Below are 24,362 nucleotides of genomic sequence, written 5' to 3' on the forward strand. Positions count from 1 at the left end.
AATGTCCCTTTACTTGGAAGTCCAAACCTCTGAGTCACTGTCATGCCCCAGAGCTCTGTCTGTTGATGCAAGGGCAGATAAAGAGGAGGGCTAACAACACACTTTCAAAGTTTAGCTTTCCAGGTCTGTTGAAAACTTGCCTTATAAGTGATTTGCATATACAAGAACTCAGAGGAAGCATCCTGTTTTGTTGAGTGGTGCACTTTGTTCATCATTGGTTTCATGATGAGCCTTGGTTAGCAGTCATTTTCCAATTTTTCTTTTGAGTTGGATGGTTTTTCACAGAGTCTAAAAAAGGAGATTTCATAATTTGACTGCACTGATTTTTTTTAAAAACTGAATCTGCACAACTTAGCAAAACAGGAATACCTGTATACAGACTGATAGTACGTCATATATTAATTTGACCTGCACATACATTTATACATTTCACAGAAATGACGCTGTATCTCATTAACAGATACACAGCTCTGGTACATTGAACAGAAATAAGAGAATGACTTCATCATTTCTGTAATTCATCAATATTATATAATAAAGGCTTATAAACTGTCAGCAGAAAGAACTGTAAAACGCAGCAAGCTAAGAAAGGACAACGTTTTGAGGTGTGTTTGTCTTTGTCATGCAGCATAACACCGAATTTGTTTTTTTAATAGGATGCCATGAATTTAAGGCACTTGCAACAATGCCAGATAGCCAGGTCATGTTCTAAACTATGGGACAGATGAAGAACAGTACAGTTGACAGAATTTTCAATAATACTGACAATCAGGACATTAATTCAAGTCTACTTGGACCTAAAAACTTTATTCCATACAAATTAAATGAAATAATAATGCTGTGAAACACTAAAAAAAGTTATATGTACCACAAAATATCACACAAAAATATCTATTTACATAAATATTTGTCTGTGGTCCTATTGTGAAAGAAAACATTGTTATGGAGAATGCACAAATCACCTCTACTGTATGCAATCAGTTCTAATAGCCTTATTTTCATGGTAGCTGACTTCTTTAAGTTCACCATCAGTTCAGTCTTTTAGAAATGAAAGAGGAAAAGTTCAGTAGTTGAATTTATATAGTATACATGTGTGCTTCACATGCATATCCCATACTTTTAGGTAAAAATTATGATTTGTAAAGAATATAATAAAAATAAATTTGTTTTAAATGGCATGTGGATCTGATTCCTATATTAAAGAAGGTAAAAACATAAAAATCATTCATAGCAAATTTCCAGAAATCATTTTTCCTAATGTAGTCAATCTATCTCAAGTATAATGATGTTCCTTTCCTTGGCAGTTTTCAGTTTTCCTGTAAGTCAGGACACACAGAAAGCCCTTATATCCCACACTTGAAATATGAACAAGAAATTCAGTTAACAGATCAAACAAGTTGGCACTATTCTAACTTATCTGGATGTTCTTTTTTTTTTTGGATGTTCTTGTAAGAAATGAGAAGGGGCATGAAAAATTCAGAAATAAAGTGAGATGTGCTTTATGAAGCCAGCCATGAATTTTAGCCCTAGTGTCATCATTAAGACAGGATTTAAATCCTTAAAATTCATTGTTGAACATTAGATGAATGTTTTCTCTTGGTAACTCTTGTAAGATGTAGTTCACCTGTATTTTTTGGTGATTGCTTTAGACAGCCTAATGCAGTGCCACGAGAGAAATGAACAAAGATGCAATAACAAGCGGGAGAAATGACCTACAGTTGCATTATGCTCAATGCCACTTCTTCCTTCTCTGCAAAACTTGAACATATCGGTTGTCTTAGACTTGAACCATAGTTCCAAACCCAGAGTAAGTGCTAATTTCTGGGGCTATTGGGATATTTTAAAAGTTGCAGGAGAAGATTCTCTTATTTAAAATGACTAGGTAAATTTCATTTTCTAGCAAACGTTTAGCATGCCTGAACCACTGTCTTTAAAAAAAAAATCACTGAACATTGACTGTAATGTTGCAATTATATATTTTTAAAGGCCCAAATTAAAAGCAATATTAAACTTCTGAAGTAGCATTAATAGCTGGATATTAGATTGATATGTTTAATATTGTTTTGTAAAACCTGTCGAAGAAGGTATCTTGAGGAACAGTTTTGAGAAATGATTAAGGGAGAGAAAAATCCAATAATATGAGGAAAATATCTTAAGATCAAAATTTTAAATTTATTGTAATTACATATAATATGCCCTTAGTACTTTTGTTCTCCAAATGTTTCTTAGATTGTTGTTTTGATAATATATTCTAAAGACTTCTTGTGAAAAATTCAAACAAAAATCATAATATATGCCTTCTTGAATACTATATGATGATCTAGTTAGACATATGTTTTATAGAAATGTCTACATTTGATTGAGTTTTTAAAACAAAGAAGCAAACTTCTCTTTAATATGCCATATTCACAAAGTTTCAAATCAGGATGACAGCTTGTAAAATTACACATTTGTCTAAGGAGGTATAATGCTAGTTGGCTCTGCTACTTAGGACACCTAATAGTTGTCAACTGGCCTGCCAATAAAGGACTCTTTGCCAATTCTTTTCTCTATGAAATCAACTTGTTATTTTCAAACCTAATCTTTTCCTAGCTATTATGATATTTCAGATTTGTAATATTTCTGTTCTATTTAGCTCTAATTTACTTTTAAGATAGCAGGTTCCTCTTTCTCTCTCTCTCCTTCCTTTCTCCCTTCACATGTTAGTAGACGCATATTGCCACGGACAAAAAGGTAATCTCACACCTGGCCAGGTTCTTCTCTTGTTCCTGACCTCATAAAGTTAGTCTTCTCATCTGGTGAATCAATGGTTTTGTGCTTTCTTTTCTTTTTTGGTTCAGGCCTAAGACAGGAAGCTAGTTCAAATACACTTTTAGTCACCTTTCTCCCTTAACCTTAGACTATGTTGTATAAGTGAAATCTGACAGGAGTTTGGTTTGATAACTTGAGTGAAAATGCTTGATTCTCTGGCTACACATATAATGATTAGAATTTGTGTTGTCTGTTCAGACACTGACATTTACAGATGAAAAATGTACATAGCACCTATATAGTGTTTTTTTTTTTTTTGGATAGATCTTAATCCCTCTCCACCCCACCCTATCGTAAGGGTTTATTTTTATAAAAGGGAATATTTTAAGCCTCAGTTTGAGGGTGTGTTAGGTAACAAATTAAAACCAATTGGCTGCTAGTCATTTATTTCCAGGACCATCTTTAAGCACACTATTTAAAAAAATATGAAATGATTTGTGAATTGCTTTTTTTCCCCCACTCTGTCATGCCAATTTATCAAAAAGAAATGAGCAGATATATCATGCATGTTGATTTTTCTTCAGTCCTCTAAAGAAAACACATATATACCTGCTATGAAATTTCTCAGCAGAATCCATAGCAGTTGTGCTTTTATCATACCAATTTCTAAAATCTGTCAGAAAGGAAAGGGAACATTCAGTCTCGTCATCAGCACTGCTGGGAAATAAAATCATGAAACTTCTAGCACTGGTTTGACATGACCTCTGTGACCAACAGATGTGTGGTCCTCTTGTGTACGGTATATACACCGGCTTGCAGTAACAGAACCGACAACCCTCCCTTGAAGAAAGGGAAGAGTCCAGTTTTTGTACCATAATAATCTATCGTACCCAATATATTATTTTTTGATCTTCTTGATAATTCTAGCAAGGTACTGACTCTTTTACTAGATTGAAGTGTTTCTTACAGTCTTTCAAATTATAATCAGAGCAAAGCAAGATCATTGCAACAATGAAGAACATCTCTTTACTGGTGAAAGGCTTTGCTTCAGGACCACCATGTCAACTGCTATATTTAGGTTCAAACAGAAAACATGTAAAGAGCACTATTGTCATCTAAGCAATAAGTCCTAATGCCACTGTAGTTACTGGAGCAGCATCGATCAAAGGCATCATGGTGACCCCGAGCACTCATCTTCTCTCTTTCCTTCAGGTTTGCTGGCAGCTGTGTCTTAGAAAAAGCTGTCTCCAGCAAGGCAGAAGCAGGTAAGAGAAATGCATTAGAAGTCTATGTCCCATCCCGAGTTGTCGTCAGGTGGTGGTTCGTCATTGTCCTCAGGGAAACTGTCAAAATTGCTTGTGTCTGTGGGTGATGCCACCTGTAAACAAGAGTATTAGTGGAATTCCAAGCTGGATTTTTAAAAGCAATCTTTATTCATTCCTTATTCAGTGGCTATTTTGGGCCTGTCTACCATGAGCAGGATTTGTCCTTTGTATTGAGGATTATAGTGGTGAATAAAAATAGGCATAGTTTTTGCCCTTCTAGAGTTTACAGTCTAGGGAAGAATAAGTTGTGTGATTAAAAGAAATAATTAGAAAACATCCCTGTAAACTCTTACAAGTTTACTGGCAGTTCAATATGCAGAGCATAAATAAAGGTGGTGAAGAAGCTGACTTTAGTTTCTCTCATATTCTATAATATTTAGGACTTCATATTCTATTCTATATGTTTATATACATTATATATATATATTCTTCCATTTAATTTAATACTACTGTTGCATAAAAGGAGACCCCTGGTGAGTGTAAGTTAGGATACTTTAGGCTTTTATTTTCCTCTTAAAGTTTCTTATTCTGCCTTTGTTCTAAAAAGAAAACTTCATGAATGCAGTTAACATCTGTACTTTACTTTGTTTGTGAATAAACATAAATATAAGCATACAAATTAAAATAATAAGTACAGCAATTGTTTCTGTATAAGGAGTGACCTTAAATTAGTCCCAGAAGAAAGGATGTATATAAATGAAGAGCTCAGGAGTGCAAAACAGCCCTCTCCTCATTAGTTAAGACCGAACAGATTTTATTAGATAGATGCTGTATTGAATAAAAATATAATTGCAGTCAATTGAAGTCTATTTCGGGTTAACACAGTGTAAACACTCAGTTCACTTTGTGGACTAGTAGTTTAACAAAACACCTGATATATTAGAAGAGAATGTCTTTCTTTTAGAGCCTGATCAAACAATAAAAGAGAAGAACTGTGCTTAGGAATACTTTAAAGAACTATGGGGGCAGAGGAGGAGGAAGTATGTGGAGCATAAATGAAACGATATTGGCCAGGAATTGAAAACGGTTGAAACTGGTAGCTGAACTGTTGTCTAAACTCAACAAAAAACCACAGGGCAGGGAATGTTGTGATGTGGCCCATTTGGATTGGACTCTTGGAGACAGAGCATGGTGGAGTCATAACCAGAAGGTAAGAATAACAGATTATCCTAACTCATCTAAGTATACTCAAGTACACACTACAGAGCTTATTGCATCTTATATAGACAATACATGAATGTGCAGAAATTTAAAATAATTTATGAATATGACTAAATAAGGTTGTAAATATATTCTTGGGCAAAGATGTATAAAGTTTTTATAGTATGTGGAAAAAGAGATTCATTATACTCTTCTGTCAACACTTGTATATTTAACACATTATAAGTTTGAATTTTAGAAGGTGTCATTTTGTTAATCTGCTATTTCGCCTATATTTTAAGCTGATCATAGGATAAAAATTTTGAAATAGCAGATCTTTGATGACTGACAAATACCTTCATGTGTATCACACAATTACAAGCTGGAAAGTTTACTTACACTTGGTATTATAGGAGGTGTCAAGGTGCCTTTTCTTAAGCCTTCCCAGTTAAAGCCCTCAAACCATCTAAAAAAGGAAAAAAATAGATAGTTAAAGGCATTTTACCTTAGTTAAAGCCTTCTCAAAACAACTTATATGATGTCCATGACTGATGGAACTCAGGTAAGCAAACATTTTCATTATGAGAATAATGTTTTCTATTTAATTGCAGATTTTAAATGTTAGCTTATTAAGTGGAATGCATTTTTAAAAAAAAATCTAATTGTCAAAATTTTAAAGACCAAATAGCAATTGCTTTTTATTCTAGTTATTTCAGTCATGACCTTGTTCCAAAATGATCATTATAACTTAATAAATGCCATAATATGCTTGGCCCTGTACCCTACAGGTTGTTATTTTAAGAAGGTAGAATCAGGGAATGAAATGTCAGGATGGAAAATTATCCTTCCATCTTTGTTACTGGGCAGCCTCAGTTAATTAACCTTTTCACATCACTGTCTTGGTCTCTATGTATCTGTATCTCATTTTCTTTCTTTCTTTTTTTGGTTCAATGAAGGTACTTTGAGTATGGCTTTTTGTGAAAATGGGGACCAAATATCACAAAGGTCTTTGTTGTTGTTGTTGTCTTTGAAAGGTTTCATCATTAGCAAATAATTACATGAAATTCCTGCAGGCTTTTTAGACATTCATAGGTATTGTGGTAAACACATTCCTTTGGTACGGATGTGAATTTCCTCTGCATGTTACAGAAACCGATAGGGAAAGACCAATATGATCTTGGTTTAGCTTTAGAACATTCAATCAACATGGGTAAGGTTTACTGTTTAAGATGCTGCTGTTGTTTTAAAAAATGACTGTACTCTGTACTTTTTTTCCCACTGTCATAGCATCCAATTAGGAAATGGTTGAAAAAATATGTTTTAGTTAAAGAAATGAGGCATGATATATGGTGGCATACTTTCATTTTTAATATTCTGGTAGAGAATAGAATTTCAGAATTAAAAATATGTATTTCTTCTTCATGCTGGAGAGGAAAAGTCCTAATTAGTAGGAGCTGGGCAAAACTAAATTCAGTGATTCTGTTGTTTAGGATCAGATGCGTCTAAATAAAGTCCTTGAGACAAAACTAGAAAGGTCTTAAATAACAAGGCTAACTAGTTTGCCTGTCTCATCGGCTGCTCCTATGGACTAGTTGCATCAGTTATATAGCCACTAACTTAAAAACATCAGCCTCAGGAAATAGTCTTTGAACTCTTAAACCATAAGTTATAAGAACACTTACTTGTGCTTTTGAATGTCTTTCACTCCGTTTTTCAAATTCCCTAATCTTTCTGATGGATTATCCCTAAAAATAAAATAATAATTGTTAAAAAATCTATTTTTTTAAAGGATCATAATGGGAAAAACAATGTGGTTGAAATGCTCACCTGCACAGTTTTTTAATTAAATTAGCAGCATTTTTGGCAATCTTCTTTGGAAATTCTATCATGTCAATCCCCCTCAATATGATGTTATAGGTTTTCATAGGATCTGGGCCTGAGAAAGGTGGGCTGCAAGAATGACAGATATGAAGAGAGAGATGGTATTTAGTTTTCTAAACAAGAAAAGTTACAGTGTTATAACAACAACTCCACAAATGACATCAGTTCTTATTTGGAGACATATAGTAACAGGGGTAGTGGAATGAAACTTGATTTATAGCAAAACGGTGTAGAAACCTTGCCGAGCAAATCATTTAGCAAAACCCTTAAATGGGTCAGGTTTGTCCACTGTTCCCCTCATTTCTGTTTTAGTGCTGGTGACTAACCCCTCCTGCTGTTCTTAGTCATTCAGAAAGCCTCTTCTATTTTTTTGGCCCTTTCTCACATTTGCAAGCTCACTGACTACACTTGAAGTCCAACATCATTAGAATGGGCGACAGGAGCATCACTGATATGACCCCATCTTATGCCAGCTCTACCCTCACTCACTGGGATCCAGGCATACCAGTCTTCTCTCTGCTCCTCTGAAGGACCAAATATTCTCCCACCTCAGGGCACTGTTCATTTTGTGTGGAAGTTTCTTCCCAGGCCTCCTGGTTAATGCCTCACTTATGAAGTCTTAGCTTAAGTGTTATGTTGTTTACTCAAAAAGGCCTACTGTGATCAACCTAACACAGCCAATCACATAACATTATCAACTAACATAATGTAATGATCTAATACCAGAACTTAAAGCTAGATTCACCTATCATACGCTCTTATAGAACTCTTTTTTTGCCACTTATTGTGCTTTGTAACTACTTCATTTTGGTATTTGTTTTATACCCATCTTCCCTTCCAGTTCCACGCTGGTATTCCCAGAGTCTGGGGGAATGCATAGCACAGAGTAAGTTGTCAGTAAATATTTGCTGAACTAATGCGCCTACAGAATAGTGCTCCTCCTACGCTTTTCTCCTTCTTTATCCGCCTTCAGAGACAACCTAACCTAAGACCTCCTCTTTGTTAGAAAGGATGTAGTGGCCAATCCCTCTTAACCAAATCTTTGGGTTTATTTACCTAGCCATCTTTGGCCTGTGGCTTTCTGCCTGGCTCAGGGAATACAGAAGTGACTAAAGTCAACTCCTTCCACCACATTTCCCAAGTTCAGAAATAATTATGATGTGACTTGATAGCTGATTTCCTTGGAAATTATTCTAATACAGTGTTTATTCATATTTCTTGGGGGAAGACATTTTATGGATTATTTTCTGTCTGTCATATTTATTAATAGCAGTTCAAATTATTTCATTCTGAGAAAGCTGAAAACAACGAATTACTTAAAAAGGGTTGGATTGTATCTGCCTTAAGTTTTGTGTCCCTATTTTCTGTAGCAAGTACTTTTAAAAAATATTTTATATTGGAGTTCTTTGGAAGGAATGATGCTAAAGCTGAAACTCCAGTACTTTGGCCACCTCATGCGAAGAGTTGACTCATTGGAAAAGACTCTGATGCTGGGAGGGATTGGGGGCAGGAGGAGAAGGGGATGACAGAGGATGAGATGGCTGGATGGCATCACCGACTCGATGGACATGACTTTGAGTGAACTCCGAGAGTTGGTGATGGACAGGGAGGCCTGGCATGCTGCGGTTCATGGGGTTGCAGAGTCGGACATGACTGAGCAACTGAACTGAACTGAACTGATAGCAGATTGACAAGGCTGTGATAGTTGCAGGTGGACAGCATTGGGATTCAGCCACATGTATCCATTCTCCCCCCCAAATCCCCTCCCATCCAGACTGCCACATAACATTGAGCAGAATTCCCTGTGCTATACAGTAGAACCTTGTTGGTTAACCATTTTAAATGTAGTAGTGTGTACATATTAGTTGAAAACTGCCTAATTATCCCTTTCCCCCAGGCCTTTCCCCTGGCAACCATAAGTTTGTTCAGTAAATCTGTGAGTCTGTTTTTGTTTTGTAAATAAGTTCATTTGTACATTTTCTTTCTTTATTCCACATACATGGGATGTCATGAGATTTCTCCTTCTCTGACTTCACTCAGTATGAAAGTCTCTAAGTCCATCCATGTGGCTGCAAGTGGCATTACTTCATTCTTTTTCTGGCTGAGTAATATTCCATTGTATATATTCACCGCTGCCGCTGCTTTATCCACTCATCTGCTGATGGCCATTTAGGTTGCTTCCATGTCCTGGCTATTGTAAGCAGTGCTGCAATGAACACAGGGGTGCATGTATCCTTTCTGACCATGGTTTTATCCGGATATAGGTCCAGGAGTGAGACTGCAGGGTCACATGGTAGCTCTATTTTTAGTTTTTTAAGAAACATCCATACTGTTCTTCATAGCAACTGTGTCAATTTAATTCCTACCACTAGTGTAGGAGAATTCCTTTCTTTCTACATCTGCTCCAGCATTTACTTGAGGATTTTTTGATGATATCCATTTTGACTGGCGTGCGGTGATACCTCATTGTAGTTTGGATTTGGATTTCTCTAATAGTGATATTAGAAAATTAGAGATACCAAGGGAACATTTCATGCAAAGATGGGCACGATAAAGGACAGAAATGGTATGGACCTAACAGAGCAAAAGATACTAAGAAGAGGTGGCAAGAATACACAGGATAACTGTACAAAAAAGATCTTCACGACCCAGATAATCATGATGGTGTGATCACTCATCTAGAGCCAGACATCCTGGAATGTGAAGTCAAGTGGGCCTTAGAAAGCATCACTACAAACAAAGCTAGTGGAGGTGATGGAATTCCAGTGGAGCTGTTTCAAATCCTGAAAGATGATGCTGTGAAAGTGCTGCACTCAATATGCCAGCAAATTTGGAAAACTCAGCAATGGCCACAGGACTGGAAAAGGTCAGTTTTCATTCCAATCCCAAAGAAAGGCAATGCCAAAGAATGCTCAAACTACTGCACAATTGCACTCATCTCACATGCTAGTAAAGTAATGCTCAAAATTCTCCAAGCCAGGCTTCAACAATATGTGAACCATGAACTTCCTGATGTTCAAGCTGGTTTTAGAAAAGGCAGAGGAACCAGAAAGCAAATTGCCAGCATCCGCTGGATCATGGAAAAAGCAAGAGAGTTCCAGAAAAACATCTATTTCTGCTTTACTGACTATGCCAAAGCCTTTGACTGTGTGGATCATAATACAGTGTGGCAAATTTTGAAAGACATGGAAATACCAGACCACCTGACCTGCCTCTTGAGAAACCTATATGCAGGTCAGGAAGCAACAGAACTGGACGTGGAACAACAGACTGGTTCCAAATAGGAAAAGGAGTACGTCAAGGCTGTATATTGTCACCCTGCTTATTTAACTTATATGCAGAGTACATCAGGAGAAACGCTTGGCTGGAAGAAGCACAAGCTGGAATCAAGATTGCCGGGAGAAATGTCAATAACCTCAGATATGCAGATGACACCACCCTTATGGCAGAAAGTGAAAAGGAACTGAAAATCCTCTTGATGAAAGTGAAAGAGGAGAGTGAAAAAGTTGGCTTAAAGCTCAACATTTAGAAAACGAAGATCATGACATGGCAAATAGATGGGGAAACAGTGTCAGACTTTATTTTTTGGGCTCCAAAATCACTGCAGATGGTGATTGCAGCCATGAAATTAAAAGATGCTTACTCCTTGGAAGGAAAGTTATGAGCAACCTAGATAGCATATTCAAAAGCAGAGACATTACTTTGCCAACAAAGTCTGTCTAGTCAAGGCTATGGTTTTTCCAGTGGTCATGTATGGATGTGAGAGTTGGACTGTGAAGAAAGCTGAGCACCAAAGAATTGATGCTTTTGAACTGTGATGTTGGAGAAGACTCTTGAGAGTCTTTTGGACTGCAAGGAGGTCCAACCAGTCCATTCTAAAGGAGATCAGTCCTGGGATTTGTTTGGAAGGAATGATGCTAAAGCTGAAACTCCAGTACTTTGGCCACCTCATTCAAAGAGTTGACTCATTGGAAAAGACTCTGATGCTGGGAAGGATTGGGGGCAGGAGGAGAAGGGGACGACAGAGGATGAGATGGCTGGATGGCATCACCGACTTGGTGGACGTGAGTTTGAGTGAACTCTGGGAGTTGGTGATGGACAAGGAGGCCTGGCGTGCTGCAACTTATGGGGTCGCAAAGAGTCGGACACGACTGAGCAACTGAACTGAACCGAACTGAATAGTGGTATTGATTTCATGTGATTTTTGGCCATCTGTATGTCTTCTTTTAAGAAATGTCTATTTAGGTCTTCTGCCCATTTTTTGATTGGGTTGTTTGTTTTGATGAGGTTAAACTTCATGAGCTGTTTGTAAATTTTGAATACTAAATCCCTTGTTTGGCACATCATTTGCAAATAACTTCTCCCAATCTGTGGGTTGTCTTTTCATTTTGTTTCCTTAGCGCTCCAGTTTAAGTAGGTCCCATATGTTTGTCTCTGGCTTTATTCCCATTATTCTGGGAGATGGATCAAAAAAGATATTGTTTCAATCTATGTCAGAGAGTGTTTTGGACCTGATGTTTTCCTCTAGGAGTTTTATAGTGTCCAGTCTCACATTTAGGTCTGTAATCCATTTGAGCTTATTTTTATGTAATAAGTATTTTCTGTTTACTTTGTCATTAACTGTTTAAACAACTTTTTATAACGTATTAATATTCAGTTCTATTTATTATTCTCCTAGAATTTAAGGATTTTCTCTTTATATACTGTTATGGTTGAATATTCTTTGCTGTCAAAGTAACCTGCCAGTTTTTATTTTCACTATAAAATGAAGCACCACCACATCTTGGATTTATTGTTAACAGCTTCACGTGTTTTCTAACTTATATTTTTGCTTTTGTATTTATCTTAGAAAGACAGGGCTTCCCTTGTGGCTCAGCTGGTAAAGAATCCACCTGCAATACAGGAGACCTGAGTTCAATCCCTGAGTTGGGAAGATCCCCTGTAGAAGGGGAAAGGCTACCCACTCCAGTATTCTGGCTTAGAGAAATCCATGGACTGTACTTTCACTTTCATTAGAAAGACAACAAAAATCACTTAATAAAGGTGATGTTTTGTCCAAGATATTCATGCAATAAGTGAAACATATAAAATTACTTTAAAGTAAAAGTCACCCAATGCCCTTAAATAATAATGCTTACAAAGATAATTTCATACATTTCTCTATGTAGATGGAGAGACCTACAAGACTATTATATATCCATGCTTTTCAAAATTAAAAAAAAAAACTATTCAATTTAATTTTAGTTGAAGTTAACATGAGGATAAAACTGAAAGAAATGCTGAATTTCAATATGTACTTGTTCACCAACAATATTAATTCCTAAATGTCTCTTAAATTAAGAAAACCTTTTTTGCTCAGAAGTAAACACACACGTATGGTCAATCTACAACAGACAATTGGAGCCGATTATACAGAGTGAAGTAAGCCAGAAAGAAAAACACCAATACAGTATACTAACACATATATATGGAATTTAGAAAGATGGCAATGACGACCCTGTATGCAAGACAGGAAAAAAGACACAGCTGTGTATAACGGACTTTTGGACTCAGAGAGAGAGGGAGAGGGCGGGATGATTTGGGAGAATGGCATTCTATCATGTATACTATCAAGTAAGAATTGAATCGCCAGTCTATGTCTGACGCAGGATACAGCATGCTTGGGGCTGGTGCATGGGGATGACCCACAGAGATGTTATGGGGAGGGAGGTGGGAGGGGGTTTCATGTTTGGGAACACATGTAAGAATTAAAGATTTTAAAATTAAAAAAAAAAAAAAAAAAAAAAAAGAAGTAACCAAAAAAAAAAAAAATGTACAAAATGTTTTATCTCTTGGACTGTAACTGTGAGAAACTACAGCTAAAAAATGTTTCAAATGGTTATAGGAAGCACAATAAGAATTTTCAATTCTATTATGTACTGTAAGGTGTATACTTTTGTCTAAATATGGTCCTACAGTTTGACAAAATAAAATATTAAGATATTTGTTGAAAAAAAAAAAAAAAAAAAAAAACAACAGACAAGGCAAGAATAAAGACAGTCTCTTAAAAATGTGGTACTGTGGAGACTAGACAGCTATATGTAAAGCTACATCACTCTCTACCACCATACACAAAACTCAAAGCCCTAACTGTAATGTTGGATACAGTACGACTCAGAGGAAAACATGCAGCTCTATGTCACAGAAACAACATTCCCACTTTTGATTGGGTTAAGACCTAAATAGACCTCAGAAAAATCCAATCTAAACTACATTGAGGTATTATCTCACACTGGTCAGAATGGCCATCATCGGAAAATTCTAGAAACAACAAATGCTGGAGACAGTGTGGAGCGAAGGGAACCAACCCTCCTACACTGTTGGTGGGAATGTAAACTGGTGTAGCCACTAAGGAAAATATTGTAGGCGCTTCTTAAAAAGCTAGAAATGGAGTTGCCATATGACTCAGCAATCACACTCCTGGGCGTAGATATTCAGAGAAAACTCTAACTGGAAAAGATACATGCACCCCAATGTTCATAGCAGCATTATTTACAACAGCTAAGACATGTAAATAACCTAAATGTCTGTCAGCAGAAGGGTAAAGATGATGCGGTACATACATTCTATAAAATGCAATATTCCTCAACAATAAAAAAGGACAAAATATTGCCATTTGTAGCAACATTAACGTACCTAGAGACTGTCATATTGAGTGAAGTTAAGTCAGAGAAAGAGAAATATCGTGTATCACTCATATATGGAATCTAATTTTTTTTTTAAAGAAACAAATGAGTTTATTTATAAAATAGAAGCTGACTTACAGATCCTGAGAATAAACTTATGGTTACCAAAGGGGAAACACAGCAGGGAGGAGTGAATCAGAAGCGTGGGATGAACAAACACCCTGCTATACACAAGACAGATAACCAACAAGGACCTTCTGTATAGCGTGGGGAACTCTACTCAATATTCTGTGATAACCTATATTAGAAAGAATCTGAAAAAGAGTAGATTTATGTATAATTCAATCACTTTGCTCTATACCTGAAACTAACACAATATTGTAAATCAACTACACTCCAATAAAATTAAAAAACAAAAGAAAAAATATTTTAAAAACTGACTTTGGAGTTTTTTCTTTTATAATGACATAATTCAATTGTAAAAGGTACTTAAGATTCCTAATTGTGAATGATGACAAAGAAGTATGCCTGTAGTTTTTCTTACCTTCTCTCTCCCATCTGAAACTTTTAAGATTGCCAAAGATTTTAATGTTTCCATCTGCTTAATAAACAAAGTTATTTTGATTCATCTCTTAGTTGACTTGGTCATATAGTAGTGTTTCCAAGAAAGGCCTGGGATACCCACATTATTTATTGTCTTTATATTTTAAGAATAACTTAATCTTGGATAAATTAGTTGTTATACTCTGTCTCTCTCAGAACTACATAGCTCTTGATATTCCATCTTTTGGCATTGAAGGTACTATTGAGAAGGTTGAGGCCAACTTTAATTCACTCTCATCCCGTATATGAAATGCTTTTGTAGCTTAGAGACCCATATGATTATGTTATTATTTCTATCACTGAATCTAGCAAATTACACTGGGACACATGGTGGTGTTATTACTCTGAATCTGTCTCCCCATGGTCACTGCCGATCAGAAGGACCCCCTGAGTCAAGTCTGTGTCATGGGTTTTCTGTTACCTAACTGAGTATGCTTCCTATCACATTGGTAATCATCTCCTCATATCCATAGCAGACAGAGGAGCCGGGCAGTTCATGAGGCCAGAAAGAGCTGGGGACATATAGTTGTTTTTCCTGTTTCCTTTGATGTCTGTATCTCCTTTCTATAACAATTTATATATCCTGTCTTTTTTCTTTTCCATTATTTTTCCTAAGCCTGTTTATTCTCTCCCTGGTTGGGTTTTTATTGCTATTGTTCTATTTTCTGTTGCTTATATATGATTTTATGTTGCTTATAATCTGATTTTCAGCTTTGTACTGTTCCTGAACTCTGCAGGTTTACAACTTTTGTCATCTATGAACACTCAGATGTCTTTGAAGATATATTTTTTTATAGAGATCATGCTTAACAGCCACAGAGAAATTCTAGATCAGTTAGTCTGAACTCTTCCTATGTTTCTTTGAATCATTTCTCCTGTATATTACTTAGCTACCTTTGCCTATATATCTTTCATCAAAATTAACAGAAAACACCAATAAAGTCTATTAATTTGAAGTCAACATAAATGTTTCAAGAGTAGTGATATACACTGTACACAAGTGAAATAAAAAAACCACCACGTAACTATTCCTGGCAATGGTAGTACTAGGAGTAGCTGTTAGCATTAATGAAGTGCTTCTTATGTTCTAGACTTTCTAAGCACTTCAGAGAGTCATCGTATCTTCATAACGGTGAGACCAAAAGGGCCATCTTTCTCATTTTCACTATAGCTACTAGGTTTTCGTAAGTAATTCGTTATGTTACACTGCATGCTTCTTCTTAGATCTGAATTATTGGAATGATCTTCAAACTAGCTTCCCCATCCTTCCAATTTGCTCTACACATTACCACTAGATTGTTTTTCTTAAATACTATAACACATGTCACTCCTTTATCAGAAACTCTTCAATGACTGCCTCTCTGGATGGAGTCCAAACACTCAGGTATAGCACTCATTATTGTCTTTGTGTGGTACTCCCCTCTATTTAAGCCATACCTCTTCTGCCTGGAAAGTGCTCTACTTTCCATTATTCTTCCTGTAAGATCCAGCTAGTCCTATGTGCTTCAAAAGCCTCCCTGGACAAATTTAACCTTCTTCTGAACTCTTTACTTCATAATGACCATGACGCTCTTAATCATTGTGCTGAACGAGCCCAAGGCTTCGTGGTGTTATTTGTTTTTCTTTTCCTTGAGTTTATGATCTGTTTTATACCTGGTCGTATCTGTAGTACCTTTTTTAGTTGTTGGTTACTACAATATTACACAACAGATCTGCATTCACATTTCAATTAGATAGAACAATTGCTAACAGGTTCTCTTCTATGAAAAACAGACTATATTTTTATGACTATCATCTTTCTTGCTGACTAAATGACTAGGCTCAGATCTCACAGAAAGACACTAGATCCTTCCACATTCACATATATATAAATAATGAGACCAAGAGTTGATGTTGAGTTTGTGGCACTCATCTGACTCATTTTAATTTTTGCTTTAAGAATCTCTGGTTATCTGCTGCTGCTGCTGCTGCTGCTGCTAAGTCGCTTCAGTCATGTCTGATTCTGTGTGACCCCATAGACGGCAGCCCACCAGGCTCCCCCATCCCTGGGATTCTCTAGGTGAGAACACCGGTGTGGGTTGCCATTTCCTTCTCCAACACATAAAAGTGAAAAGTGAAAGTGAAGTCGCTCAGTCATATCCAGCTCTAAGTGACCCCATGGACTGCAGCCCACCAGGTTCCCCCATCCCTGGGATTCTCCAGGCGAGAACACCGGTGTGGGTTGCCATTTCCTTCTCCAGTGCATGAAGGTGAAAAGTGAAAGTGAAGTTGCCCAGTCATATCCAGCTCTAAGCGACCCCAGGCAAGAGTACTGGAGTGGGTTGCCATTGCCTTCTCTGTGGTTATCTGCGTAATTAATTAAAAAGTGTGGTAACAAGATCTGTGAAAGAACTTTAAGATAGACTGATCAGAGTGACAAAGGCAGGAGGGAGTGGCTGTTTGCTGGCCTATCTTTATCGGCAGTTCTCTATCAATGTCCATACCTGCCAGTCAGAAGCTCGTACATGAGGATTCCCAGTGACCAATAGTCGGCTGAGATGTCATGGCCTTTGTTCAGGATGATCTCTGGGGCCACATATTCTGGAGTCCCACAAAAAGTCCATGTTTTCTTTCCAAATCCTATTTTCTTTGCAAAGCCAAAATCAACCTTACAAAGAGAGAAACAAGATATTTCAAGCCACTTTCGATTAAGCTTAAAAGTGGAAGTTACTTTGTTGAAGTATACTGATGATAATCATAAAATAAAAACGGACGCCAACTATTGCAGTCCTGTCTTCTAAAAGGACTCATCTCTATATTTCAAACAAACAAACCCTTCCTGATCAGTTCAGTTTCAACAGGAAAAGTGGAAATCTTAACATAGGATAAAAGTCACATCATCGAAGATAAAGGCAAACCTTTCTTCGCAGAAATACTTTCCATTTTTCTTTCTTTCATGCCAGTTGAAATTGGGGCATAAACAAATAATTTGTCCTTTACTTGGACACATTGTCCAGATATCTACTGGATTTAATGAAGTTGACAATTCATTTACTATTAATTGAGAAGCTATTTTGATTGCTGAAGGAGCTGAATAACAAAGTTATGGAACCAATAACTCTGCCTTTAGGAAACAGATAAAATTGAAATGTAGTCTGCATTGTCCTAGAAAACTTTGAAGGAGGAGCCTCAAATGCAGAAAACCTATTTTTTCTAAAGCAACTGGTTGAGAATACAATTAATTAATTGCCATTAATTACTTATTAATGGCATATAAATTTCTTTGAAAACCATAGGTTGAATAAAAATTCCAAAAACTTGAAAAGTAGAATCAGGGACTGAAAGATGCAAAGTCTACAAAATTTATGCATTTTAAAATAAGAGAACTTCCTTTCTACAGTAAATCTTTAGAGCTCTTGACCAATTTTATTATTACTATTATTACTAACATGGACTGGATAACATTGCCTGTAAAGCCCATTTTTTTCCAGTATGATTATTATTATTTGGCTGTGCTGGGTCTTTGTTGCAGTTCAGGGGCTCTTCATTGCTGCGTGAAGGCTTTTCTCCAGTTGTGGTGAGCAAGGGCTACTCTCTAGTTGTGATGTGCGGGCTTCTCATTGCAGTGGATTCTGTTGTTGCAGAGAATGGTCTCTAGGACACAAAAGCTCCAGTAATTGTGCTGCATGGGCTCAGCTACTTCATGGCATGTGGGACCCCCTGGACCAGGGATCAAACCTGCGTCCCCTGGATCGGGCCTCCTAAGCCCCGGGCCACCAGGGCTGCCACGTTAGCAATACTCTTAAAGCTAAAATGATGATTCTCCATAAGACAGACACCTATTCCCTTGGATGTCAGAAAGCCAGCTAGGAAAAGGACTTCTATGAAGCTCTTCCGGGTCTGAGGATACATGTGATTAAGCATGATTAACACCTATTTAAGGGTGTTTTGCCAGGATTTTATTAATTCAAGTGAAGTGAAGTGAAGTAGCTCAGTCGTGTCCGACTCTGTGTGACCCCATGGACTATAGCCTGCCAGGCTCCTCGTCCATGGGATTCTCCAGGCAAGAATACTGGAGTGAGTTGCCATTTCCTTCTCCAAGGGATCTTCCTGACCCAGGGATCGAACCCCGGTCTCCCGCATTGCAGGCAGATGCTTTAACCTCTGAGCCACCAGGGTCCCCAACCATTAGTGAAATGAAAACTAGAACTACACTGAGACGCTGCTCGCTCACTAAAATGGCTGACATTAAAGACCAACAATGACAAGTGTGTCAAGGACGTGCTGCCAGGAGGAACGCAGAATGGGACACAAGCTTTTGGCAATGCTTGGCATTCAAAGCTAGCCAATTTAATTTCTCATAACTTTATTAACTTGAAAGAAGAGTCAGTTGAAAACAGGAATGCTGAAACCTGTTTTTTAAAATATTATATATTAAAAGAAAAATGAGATTGTAATGTTCACAAATGAACACAGCTTCAAAAACTAGTATTTAAAATGCAGGCAGAAACCATGTGTGAAACATACTGACCAGTTTGGCATAACCTCGGTGATCTAGGATCAGATTTTCAGGCTTGAGGTCCCTGTAAATGATTCCTTTGGAATGCAGATACGCAAAAGCTTCTACCACACACGCTGTATAAAATCTGGTTGTAGAATCTTCAAACGACCCCCTGAGATATAGAAAACGGGGAATAAAAGTATGACAGAAATTAGTTTGTCTAATAAGTTTGAATTTCTTATTTCACTCTATTCCTATGTCAAAATTTGACCCCAAAGACCAATGCCCTGCTGTCCAAATGCCATATGGCTAACACTGTATTGGGTTTTAAAAACCAGTTAAGGGTTAAGTTAAGGAATTGTTTGCTCTTATGAGTCAGATTATTAAATCTAACTTCCTGAATACACTGAAGAAGAGGTCAGCCATTTACCATGTTTCATGTTGGATTCCCCCCAACAACCCACTACAGTCTAAAAAGGCACAGTTACAGAGAGGTAGGCAGAAGAGAGGCAAATCCTATTTCAGACCCTGTCTACCAAGGGGTGTTTTTTAAAGAAGAGGGTATTAGTATAGTCATATTTATTCTTAGCTTGCTTTTTGAATCTTTCTAAATAATAACAGATATAATTCCTGAGAAGGTGAATAAAAGTTAATGTTTTCAAAGAACCACTTTGGAAATGAGTTACAATGCTACTGTTAAGAGCATATCACAATCTAAGTATTCTTTTTATTTTAATATATTTATTCCATTAGATAGTTTGCTGTGCTGGGTCTTAGTGGTGGCATTTGAACTTGTAGTTGCAGCATGTGGGATCTAATTCCCCGACCAGGGATCGAACTTGAGCCCTCTACATTAGGAGCACAGACTGTAAGTCACTGGACCACCAGCGAAGTCCCTATGTATTTTTCTGTTTGAAACTTCTGCCAGGAAGACAGACATATCTATTTCCTGTGCTCAGTTCAGTTCAGTTCAGTTCATTCGCTCAGTCGTGTCCGACTCTTTGTGACCCCATGAATTGCAGCACGCCAGGCCTCCCTGTCCATCACCAACTCCCGGAGTTCACTCAGACTCACGTCCATCGAGTCAGTGATGCCATCCAGCCATCTCATCCTGGGTCATCCCCTTCTCCTCCTGCCCCCAATCCCTCCTAGCATCAGAGTCTTTTCCAATGAGTCAACTCTTCGCATGAGGTGGCCAGAGTACTGGAGTTTCAGCTTTAGCATCATTCCTTCCAAAGAAATCCCAGGGCTGATCTCCTTCAGAATGGACTGGTTGGATCTCCTTGCAGTCCAAGGGACTCTCAAGAGTCATCTCCAACACCACAGTTCAAAAGCATCAATTCTTCGGTGCTCAGCCTTTTTCACAGTCCAACTCTCACATCCATACATGACCACTGGAAAAACCATAGCCTTGACTAGACGGACCTTTGTTGGCAAAGTAATGTCTCTGCTTTTGAATATGCTCTCTAGGTTGGTGATAACTTTTCTTCCAAGGAGTAAGCGTCTTTTAATTTCATGGCTGAAATCACCACCTGCAGTGATTTTAGAGCCCCCCAAAATAAAGTGTGACACTGTTTCTACTGTTTCCCCATCTATTTTCCATGAAGTGATGTGACCGGATGCCATGATCTTCATTTTCTGAATGTTTAGCTTTAAAGCCAACTTTTTCACTCTCCTCTTTCACTTTCATCAAGAGGCTTTTGAGTTCCTTTTCACTTTCTGCCATAAGGGTGCTGTCATCTGCATATCTCAGGTTATTGATATTTCTCCCAGCAATCTTGATTCCAGCTTGTGTTTCTTCCAGTCCAGCGTTTCTCATGATGTACGCTGCATATAAGTTAAATAAGCAGGGTGATAATATACAGCCTTGACATACTCCTTTCCTATTCAGACTTAGGCTGTTGTTCCATCTCCAGTTCTCACTGTTGCTTCCTGACCTGCATACAGGTTTCTTAAGAGGCAGGTCAGGTGGTCTGGTATTCCCATCTCTTTCAGAATTCTCCACAGTTTATTGTGATCCACACAGTCAAAGGCTTTGGCATAGTCAATAAAGCAGAAATAGATGTTTTTCTGGAACTCTCTTGCTTTTTCCATGATCCAGTGGATGTTGGCAATTTGATTTCTGGTTCCTCTGCCTTTTCTAAAACCAGCTTGAACATCAGGAAGTTCATGGTTCACATATTGTTGAAGCCTGGCTTGGAGAATTTTGAGCATTACTTTAGTAGCATGTGAGATGAGTGCAATTGTGCAGTAGTTTGAGCATTCTTTGGCATTGCCTTTCTTTGGGATTGGAATGAAAACTGACCTTTTCCAGTCCTGTGGCCACTGCTGAGTTTTCCAAATTTGCTGGCATATTGAGTGCAGCACTTTCACAGCATCATCTTTCAGGATTTGAAATAGCTCCACTGGAATTCCATCACCTCCACTAGCTTTGTTCATAGTGATGCTTTCTAAGGCCCACTTGACTTCACATTCCAGGATGTCTGGCTCTAGGTGAGTGATCACACCATCGTGATTATCTGGGTCATGAAGATCTTTTTTGTACAGTTCTTCTGTGTATTCTTGCCACCTCTTCTTAATATCTTCTGCTTCTGTTAGGTCCATACCATTTCTGTCCTTTATCAAGCCCATCTTTGCATGAAATGTTCCCTTGGTATCTCTAATTTTTTTGAAGAGATCTCTAGTCTTTCCCATTCTGTTCTTTTCCTCTATTTCTTTGCATTGATTGCTGAGGAAGGCTTTCCTATCTTTTCTTGCTATTCTTTGGAACTCTGCATTCAGATGCTTATATTTATCCTTTTCTCCTTTGCTTTTTGCCTCTCATCTTTTCACAGCTATTTGTAAGGCCTCCCCAGACAGCCATTTTGCTTTTTTGCATTTCTTTTCCATGGGGATGGTCTTGATCCCTGTCTCATGTACAATGTCACGAACCTCTGTCCATAGTTCATCAGGCACTCTATCTATCAGATCTAGGCCCTTAAATCTATTTCTCACTTCGCCTTCTTATTAGATGGAAAGTGAAAGTGAAAGTCACTCAGTTGTGCCTGACTCTTTGCGCCCCCATGGACCATATAGTCCATGGAATTCTCCAGGCCAGAATACTGGAGTGGGTAGCCTTTCCCTTCTCCAGGGCATCTTCCCAGCCCAGGGATTGAACCTAGGTCTCCGCATTGCAGGCGGATTCTTTACCAGCTGAGCCACAAGATAGAGCTAAAACATAAAAGAAGGAAAAAGGTAATTAATTGGAAAGGGATGTTTAAACTCAATTATGGTGTTTAGCAACAAAGCTCTTTGTCTATCTTTCTCTGTGTGTTTTTATTTAATGAAATAACAAAAAAGGAAAAACCTTATCATCTAATGTTAACTCCTTGGCTCTAGGGCAAAACTTTTAAACTTTACCCCATCCTCCCACCATGGAATCCCTTAGGAAGATAAACTGCCTCTCCCTTCCCTTCTTTCTCATACAGTAGTAAATGAAATTAAATAATTTCATGAAAATTCAAGAAAATTAGTGTGAACTTTAGCTCAGTAGCTCTTGGGGTGGCTAAGATATAACAGGAGAGCAGGTTTAGGGGCACATACAAAGTAGAGACCTGGAATTTGCTATCATGAGAGTCACTGATACCCGTTTGCATTTTGCCCACATTTGCTTCTTTTTCAGTGCTGAGGAGTAAATTCTAACAAAGTAAAAAGTAGAATATGGCTGCTATTCTGCAAAACTAATCAATGACTCTAAGGCTAAGGCAACCATCTTTCAAGTCATGTTTTAGAAATAGGTAGCCTCCTCCAGAAAGTTCTAGTCTTCATTTCAACTACTGATGTCCCCTAGCTGTCACTGAAATAATTAGCTCTTTCCAAAGGGAATGTCTTTTCTTGAAACACAATTTGAGGCTTAAGTAATATCTACTTCTTAGAATCTTAACTATAATAACTAAGTTCCTAGTATCCTTCTAGAACAATACCTGAGTGGAACAATTTGAACTTATAAGGACAGTCAAAAGCTTCATTAAGAATGTGTGCATGCTCAGTTGACTAACTGCATTTATGTTAGGAAATGAATGGTATAGAATATGCTATGATTATCTTTTGACTTGGAGCTATCTTTGCAGAACTAGCACTATATAATCCTGTGCAATTACGTGCATTTGTGTTCAGTCATGTCTGACTCTTTGCACCATTATGGACTGTAGCCCACCAGCCTCCTCTGTCCATGGGATTTCTCAGGCAGGAATACTGGAGTGGGTTGCCATTTTCTCATTCAGGAGGTATTCCCTAATCAGGGATTGAACCCATGTTTCCTAAGTCTCCTGCATTGCAGGCAATTCTTTACTGCTGAGCCATCCGGGAAGCCCTGACACTATATAATCCTGTGTATTGCAAAAGAGACAGAGTAGTACCTTAAGGGTTCTTTCTTCTTTGACCTTAATTATGTTTGTCTATCAAGAGCAGCATATTTCTTTGAGATATCATTTGTCTGAATTAGTAAAGTTCAACATTCAGAAAAGTAAGATCATGGCATCTAGTCCCATCACTTCATGGGAAATAGATGGGGAAACAGTGGAAACAGTGTCAGACTTTATTTTTTTGGGCTCCAAAATCACTGCAGATAGTGATTGCAGCCATGAAATTAAAAGACACTTACTCCTGGGAAGGAAAGTTATGACCAACCTAGACAGCATATTTAAAAGCAGAGACATTACTTTGCCAATAAAGGTCTGTCTAGTCAAGGCTATGGTTTTCTAGTAGTCATGTATGGATGTGAGAGTTGGACTGTGAAGAAAGCTGAGCACTGAAGAATTGATGCTTTTGAACTAGAGAAGACTCTTGAGAGTCCCTTGGACTGCAAGGAGATCTAACCAGTCCATCCTAAAGGAGATCAGTCCTGGGTATTCATTGGAAGGACTGATGCTGAAGCTGAAACTCCAATACTTTGGCCATCTGATGCAAAGAGTTGACTCATTGGAAAAGACTCTGATGCTGGGAGGGATTGGGGGCAGGAGGAGAAGGGGACAACAGAGGATGAGATGTGTGGATGGCATCACCGACTCGATGGACATGGGTTTGGGTGGACTCTGGGAGTTGGTGCCGTGATTCACGGGGTTGCAAAGAGTCGGACATGACTGAGCAACTGAACTGAACTGAACTGATGTGTAGCTGATTAATATACAGCTTTAAACAGAGTGCTGTATACAACCTCAATCCCCTCTCAATGGAGAGCATTGCAAAGAAAAATCCAAACGAAAACAGTACATGGAATTGGGCTTTGTCTTTTTTCACATTACATGCCTTATTTTGATAAGAAAATTGATTACTTCAATGTAATAACTAAGTGAAGTCACTCAGTCATGTCCAACTCTTTGCAACCCCATGGACTGTAGCCCACCAGGCTTCTCTGTCCATGGGATTCTCCAGGCAAGAATCCTGGAGTGGGTTGCCATTTCCTTCTCCAGGGGATCTTTCCAACCCAGGAATCAAGCCCGGGTCTCCCGTATTGCAGACAGATACTTTAACCTCTGA

At 37.9% G+C, this 24,362-nt stretch overlaps 1 protein-coding gene across 2 annotated transcripts in view; it reads right to left on the reverse strand.

Annotated features, from left to right (window-relative positions):
- Positions 1-4,030: 4,030 nt before the first annotated feature.
- Positions 4,031-24,362, reverse strand: part of PRKG1 (protein kinase cGMP-dependent 1) — a 1,398,992-nt gene continuing 1,378,660 nt past the window's right edge. For both annotated transcript variants that reach the window (XM_068961335.1, XM_068961334.1), the window contains exons 13-18: positions 18,876-19,017; positions 16,849-17,012; positions 7,044-7,166; positions 6,899-6,961; positions 5,616-5,682; positions 4,031-4,129 (exon numbers count right to left, since the gene is read on the reverse strand). In XM_068961335.1, the coding sequence (XP_068817436.1) occupies positions 4,031-4,129; positions 5,616-5,682; positions 6,899-6,961; positions 7,044-7,166; positions 16,849-17,012; positions 18,876-19,017 (658 nt within the window). The remainder of the gene's footprint in view (positions 4,130-5,615; positions 5,683-6,898; positions 6,962-7,043; positions 7,167-16,848; positions 17,013-18,875; positions 19,018-24,362) is intronic.

This window comes from Capricornis sumatraensis, chromosome 23 (assembly GCF_032405125.1).
Source record: "Capricornis sumatraensis isolate serow.1 chromosome 23, serow.2, whole genome shotgun sequence".
In the NCBI taxonomy this organism is placed as follows: domain Eukaryota; kingdom Metazoa; phylum Chordata; class Mammalia; order Artiodactyla; family Bovidae; genus Capricornis; species Capricornis sumatraensis.